Source organism: Physella acuta, unplaced genomic scaffold (genome assembly GCF_028476545.2).
Source record: "Physella acuta isolate Inbredline_101_S28 unplaced genomic scaffold, ASM2847654v3 ptg000860l, whole genome shotgun sequence".
Taxonomy (NCBI): domain Eukaryota; kingdom Metazoa; phylum Mollusca; class Gastropoda; family Physidae; genus Physella; species Physella acuta.
The window spans coordinates 2,891-9,916 of NW_026732377.1; the positions used below are offsets into that span (position 1 = coordinate 2,891).

General features: G+C 39.8%; 1 protein-coding gene across 1 annotated transcript; it reads left to right on the top strand.

Annotated features, from left to right (window-relative positions):
• Positions 1-208: 208 nt before the first annotated feature.
• LOC131952218 (calmodulin-A) lies at positions 209-6,685 on the top strand (the record flags this gene model as incomplete). Its single annotated transcript, XM_059314789.1, is given in 5 exon segments — positions 209-242; positions 823-966; positions 2,874-2,980; positions 5,610-5,745; positions 6,499-6,685. Coding segments are annotated over 5 exon segments (450 nt in total), but the record flags the coding sequence as incomplete, so codon positions are not given.
• Between the last annotated feature and the right edge of the window lie 341 nt (positions 6,686-7,026).

Consider the following 7,026-nt stretch of genomic DNA (forward strand, 5'->3'; position numbering starts at 1 on the left):
CCATCTGTATTCACATGTAAACACATATATATTATAAAAATAATTAATTTCCTTAGTCATAATGTATTTTTTGCAATTAACACAATTTAATTATATTACCATATATTCGAATGCCATAATGTGTTGTACAAATAGAGAGAACTATATATATATATATATATATATATATATATATATATATATATATATATATATATATTATTTTCAGGCTGAAAAAAGTCTCACACCGGAACAGGTTAAAGGTGAGTGAGAGCTCATTGTTTCCTACTTACCATCCTGTCAATTTCCTACTCATCATCCTAACCTAAAAATAACATTAACGGTCAATGATTGATAATTGCAGAGGGTCGTATTGATAAATACGATTTTACATGTAGATAATGACTAATACTTCTAAATAAGATTTGTGTAGAGCTCCAGCTTAATTTGGGTTAATTTTGGGTGGGTGGTTATGGTGGAATTGATAGGGAATCTTTGGTGGTAGTGGTGATTATGTGTGTGGTGGTAGTGGTGTATAGGGGTGTGTGTGGTGGTAGTGGTCGTGTGCACTGATAGTCATTGTATGTGTTTTGTAGTGGTATGTTTGGTAGCGGTGGTAGTGTGATAGATTTCGTGTGTCGATGGTGTTGGTGGTTGGGTTATGGTGATGGTAGTGTACAACGGTGACATTAATGGTGTAGTTTCAAATATGAGACCATTTTCATCTGCTCACAGAGCCTTTATCCAACGGAAAACATCGGTCGTCTGGTATACATTAAAATTAATTTAGCCGTCACAGTGTAATTACTCTAAGAATCAAATGTTTTGTTTACCCGTTTCCAGAGATCAAAGAGGCGTTTCACCTGTTTGACAAAGACGGGGATGGCCACATCTCGACTCAAGAACTCGGCAAAGTCATGAGGGCACTCGGCCAGACACCCTCAGAGACCGAGCTGAAGGACATGATCAATGACGTGGACTCTGATAGTGAGTAGTGGACATTCATCTGGTAACAGTAGTGGACATTCATATGGTGACAGTAGTGGACATTCATCTGGTAACTGTAGTGGACATTCATCTGATGACAGTATGTAGTGGACATTCATCTGATGACAGTATGTAGTGGACATTCATCAGGTGACTGTAGTGGACATTCATCTGATGACAGTATGTAGTGGACATTCATCAGGTGACTGTAGTGGACATTCATCTGGTGACTGTAGTGGACATTCATCTGGTAACTGTAGTGGACATTCATATGGTGACTGTAGTGGACATTCATCTGGTGACTGTAGTGGACATTCATCTGGTAACTGTAGTGGACATTCATATGGTGACTGTAGTGGACATTCATATGGTGACTGTAGTGGACATTCATCTGGTAACTGTAGTGGACATTCATCTGGTGACTGTAGTGGACATTCATCTGGTGACTGTAGTGGACATTCATCTGGTGACTGTAGTGGACATTCATCTGGTAACAGTAGTGGACATTCATCTGGTGACAGTAGTGGACATTCATCTGGTGACAGTATGTAGTGGACATTCGTCTGGTGACAGTATGTAGTGGACATTCATCTGGTGACTGTAGTGCACATTCATCTGGTGACAGTATGTAGTGGACATTCGTCTGGTGACAGTATGTAGTGGACATTCATCTGGTGACAGTATGTAGTGGACATTCGTCTGGTGACAGTATGTAGTGGACATTCATCTGGTGACTGTAGTGCACATTCATCTGGTAACAGTAGTGGACATTCATCTGGTGACTGCAGTGGACATTCATCTGGTGACTGTAGTGGACATTCATCTGGTGACTGTAGTGGACATTCATCTGGTAACAGTAGTGGACATTCATCTGGTGACTGTATGTAGTGGACATTCATCTGGTGACTGTAGTGCACATTCATCTGGTAACAGTAGTGGACATTCATCTGGTGACTGTAGTGGACATTCATCTGTTGACAGTATATAGTGGACATTCATCTGGTGACTGTATGTAGTGGACATTCGTCTGGTGACAGTATGTAGTGGACATTCATCTGGTAACAGTATGTAGTGGACATTTATATGGTGACAGTATGTAGTGGACATTCATCTGGTGACAGTGTGTAGTGGACATTCATCTGGTGACAGTGTGTAGTGGACATTCATCTGGTGACAGTGTGTAGTGGACATTCATCTGGTGACAGTATGTAGTGGACATTCATCTGGTAACAGTAAGCAATTAAACAGATGGTGTTAGTTACCTCACAAGTTAAAGACAGTAACAAATTCTATTGACGTTTCGACCCAAGGTCTTCTTCATTTGTAACTGTCTTTAACTTGTGAGGTAACTAACACTATCTGTTTTTTTACTTATTGTATTAACCTCACTGCAGCTAACATTTGTATTTAACAGTATGTAGTGGATATTCATCTGGTGACAGTATGTAGTGGACATGGTGTGATGGTATTGGCCATAAACTGATGACAGAAAGTATTGGCCATAAGTTAATTAAAGAAAGTATTGGCCGCTGATACGAAAAATACTTGTACTGAAAAATCGGAAGCGGGGTGGATGAGTTGAAACTTTTGATTTGATTTTGTGACGGGGGTAACGAGTGGGATAGTGGTGAAGATGTTCAGCTTTTCCACCTGTTTAAAAATTTTACTTGTGATTATAGCATAGATCGAAATGGATGAACAAGCTACTAAATTTCCATGACGTCATAGAATGACCCCCCCCCCCCTCCAACCAACTTATAATGACTAATTGTTGACGCTCATTTCGCAACATATCCTAAACACTGACCAAATCTTCCATTCAAATGCTGAGGTCAAGAAACAAAATGAAATTTGAATGATTCTTTACTTTTAATAAAAATACGTATGTATGTTGTATCATGAAACAGGAAATGGCACCATTGAGTTCCAAGAGTTTCTGGTGATGATGTCCAGACAGATGACCTCTGGGGATAAGGAGGAGGAAATGCGTGAGGCTTTTCGTGTCTTTGATAGGGTAGGGAAGGTTGTCATAGATTTGATGTCATCGATGTCATAGATTTGATGTCATGGTTGTCATAGATTACAAGTCATGGTTGTCATAGGTGTCATAGATTAGATGTCATGGATGTCATAGGTTTGATGTCATGGTTTTCATAGATTATGTGTCAGGGAAGGTTGTCGAAAATTGATTGTCATAGTAGTCATAGGATAAATGTCATGGTTGTTTAGATGTCATGGTTATCATACATCGAATGTCATATACATATATATATATATTTATATATATATATATATGTTACGGTCAAAGCCCGAAGTGCGGCCAAAGCGCGGATTGGCCGGCCAATCCGCGCATTGGCCGGCTCTCTTGGCCAAAGCCCAAAGAACTTAGTACTAAGATCGTATTTCGTACATTGGCCGGCCAATGCGCGCACTGGCCGGGACGTACTGGCCAAAGTCCGAAGCGCTTAAACTTGACAGCGTATTTTGTACATTGGCCGGCCAATGCGCGCACTGGCCGGGATGTCCTGGCCAAAGTTCTATCTAGTCTAAATTGTGATCACATTTTCATTATTCTGGGTGCGTTTTCATTGAGATTAACGTATTGTTTAGCTTTTGTTTGTATAGCATTCTATATGCAAGGCGACATGGATCAAAAGGGCCGTCAGACCATGAAACAGACATAGCAGATGGCTGCCAAAAGAAAAAAAATGTAAATCCATGTTAGTTTCCATATAAGGGCTCTCGATAAAATAGTTACTGAGGAAGATCTTGAGAACATTGAACAAGAAATGGAGGTTGCCATAAATGCAACGACATCCTCAGCTAAAACATCTACTGCCGTGGCGGAACGCCAAGACCAGTTGCGTGACAATAATGTGGCCAACAGATTCTATATAGTTTGTGAAAAACATTGTAGTGCAGCTTATTCTTTTGGATCCTGTGGTAACGATGTCCATGCTATTTGTGGAATACCCAATGAAGCAGACGAAGGGTACTGCAGATCGTGTCACAAGAAACAAGACATCACGGAACACAGATCAGCAGCTCATACTGGCTTGCAAACTCAAGGTGCTAAGATGCTTAAAACATCAAATACAAAATTTAAAGATGGTGAAGTGGGTGACAATGTACGCATCCGTGTTCCAGATTCTGACAGAGGTCACGGTGATCCCCGAAGCGTGATTGCAGTTGTCATGAGCGCCGAGGGCGGTTTCTACAAATTAGGAACGGAACATGATGTTCTAAAACAACTGTATGCTAGAAGTGAGTTTTCAATTCTCCACGAAAAACTGCTCTTATTGTCGTCAGTTGGCACTGATAAAAATCACTACGAACCATCGCATCTTCACAATCATTGACTGGGGGCCAAGGCTACACTCGCTGCAATTGCACAACTAAGTGCACAACAAATCGCTGCAAGTGTAAACATATCAAGCTGCTATGTAATTCTAAATGCCATAAAAGTTCAACTTGTTGTAACAAATGATGATATTGATAGATTGAGACTTTAGTACAATAAAAATCTGAATGTGTCTGTCATTTACTTTAATTAATAATCAATAAAGACTTAATTTCATGATCCTTACGGCATAAAAAAAATCTGCTCATGATCTTCTAATTCGGACTTTGGCCGGTCGTCCCTAGCCAGATGATCTTCTAATTAAGACTTTGGCCGGTCCACCATGGCCAGTCTGCGGATTGGCCAGCCAAAGGCCGAAATCAAGCAAAATTTCGGACTTTGACCGACCGATGGGAGGCGATATTGGCCAATGCGCGGATTGGCCGGCCAATCCTAGCATTGGCCGACTTCGGGCTTTGACCGTAACATATATATATATATATATATATATATATATATATATATATATATATATATATATATGATGTCGTGGTTGTCATAACTTACATGACATGGCTGTCATAGATTTAATCACGGGAAATTCGGAATGCAACTAGTGTTGGAAAAAATTTTTGTTCGGAAACAATAAGCGTGTTAAATTGACTGATTATTGCAGAATTAACAACGGTCATTTATTTTGATTACGTCCCTTAAAATATTCAACAGTCGTCATGTCTTTTTTTACCTCTCGCCTTTACTATAGGGCTGGTAAGCAAGTCACCAACCAGTTCTACAGCGCAATAAAACCTGCATGAGCCATAGAACTGGTTGCTGACCTACTTACCAGCCCTATTGAACCAACTAATCGAGTTCGAATTCGGGTTCAAGTCAGTAGAAGGTCCATGAGTCCACCCAACTGGTTGGTTATAGTGCTGACAGCATTATCCCTTCAGCTTAACTCTACTTCACTTGGCCTATGGACAATATTTCTTCCAGACTTTTTTCTCCGAGGGGGTACCTGAAACTTTCGGGGGGGGGGGGGGCTGACATTGTTAAAAGTATATATTTTCTATATTAAATTCCATTTCGTTAGGGAGGGGGCGGTAGACTTTTTTCTGGGGGGGGGGGGGGATTACCTGGACCGTCAGGTTCGAAAAGGGAAATTTACCCAAAGTTACTTTACCATTGAAAATATCAGCACGTTTGTTCAAATATATAATACTCTAGTAACGAAATTCAAAGATGACACAACATAAAACAGCAGCAACAACCACCATAACAACTGCTTTCTCTCTCTCCGTAGGACGGTAACGGCTACATCTCAGCCGCGGAGCTGCGTCAGGTGATGGCGAACCTTGGGGAGAAGTTGACGGACGCCGAGGTTGACGAGATGATCCGGGAGGCGGATATGGACGGGGACGGGCACGTCAACTACCACGGTAAGGGTTGGGGCCTACCAACATATGTAACACCGCTGGTGATTGGCTGGTTAGTTCATACAAGCTACCACTAACCTGAAAGTCTCGAGTTCGAATCCGGGTTCAAGTCAGTAGTTTCAGAGTCCACCCAGCTCTGATGGGTACCTAGCTCAGGTTAGGGAAAGTAAAGATCGCAGGGCATAGTGCTGACCACACTATATCTTCATATGCCGTGGTCACAGAAACAGATGAACAGGGAACTTTTTTTTTACCAGCTCCGGAAATGAAGCCATGTTACAGCATACACGTGTTTGACTCTCTGTGTGACTCAGTCATACCCGCTCAAATTCTACCCCCTTCAGTGTTTTAACTATAATTGAACTTAATTGAGTGTTTTACATTTGCCTAACGAGCATATATATATATATATATATATATATATATATATATATATATATATATATATATATATATATATATATATATATATATATATATATATTTATATATATGTGTGTGTGTGTGTGTGTGTGTGTGTGTGTGTGTGTGTGTATATATGTATATACGAAAATTTTCAAAAAAGGTATAACTTTAAAAAATATCATTGTTAGTTCGATGGTACGAGCCTTATACTTATACTATTAAAATAACTTTGAGCACGTTTACAATTTATGATTATTAAAAAGACAGAGCAAACTGGAATGCAACACAACTTTGTTCAAAATTAAAAATTGGACTGATTTTAAGAGGATGTTTATTTATTATCTTTCCCAGAATTTATGAAGATGATGTCCCACAAATGACGTGTCGATTGACCCTAGTGAGACAAGGAATTCCACTGTGTCAGTCGAGACTGCCGCTCCATACATACATTCACTGTGTATATTTCACGTGTCAACATATGTACAATATCAACAAAGTATGAACTGTTATAAAACTATTAAATTTTATACTGCTCAAACATGGGTCTTTTCATTATTACTCTGTGTCGTCCATAAATAACGTCACACTCCAAGAGGGGAATGGGTGGGTCGTCCATAAATGATTTCACACTCGTAGGGAGGAGGGGGGTCCGTAATTTTATGACGGTATGTGATGAGGGGGAGGAGGGGGTTCAGATGGTGTGACGTCACACGTTTGCATTATAAAAACAATGTTAGGAAACGTATTTTAGCCGTTATTCCGCGTTTCAGAAAACTTTAAAAAAAATTGTAATAGAAATTGATTAAAATACTCTATGTTGACAGAGTTCAGACAAGATTTTGTAAAAAAAAATATCGATGTTTTAAGAAATATTCAGCT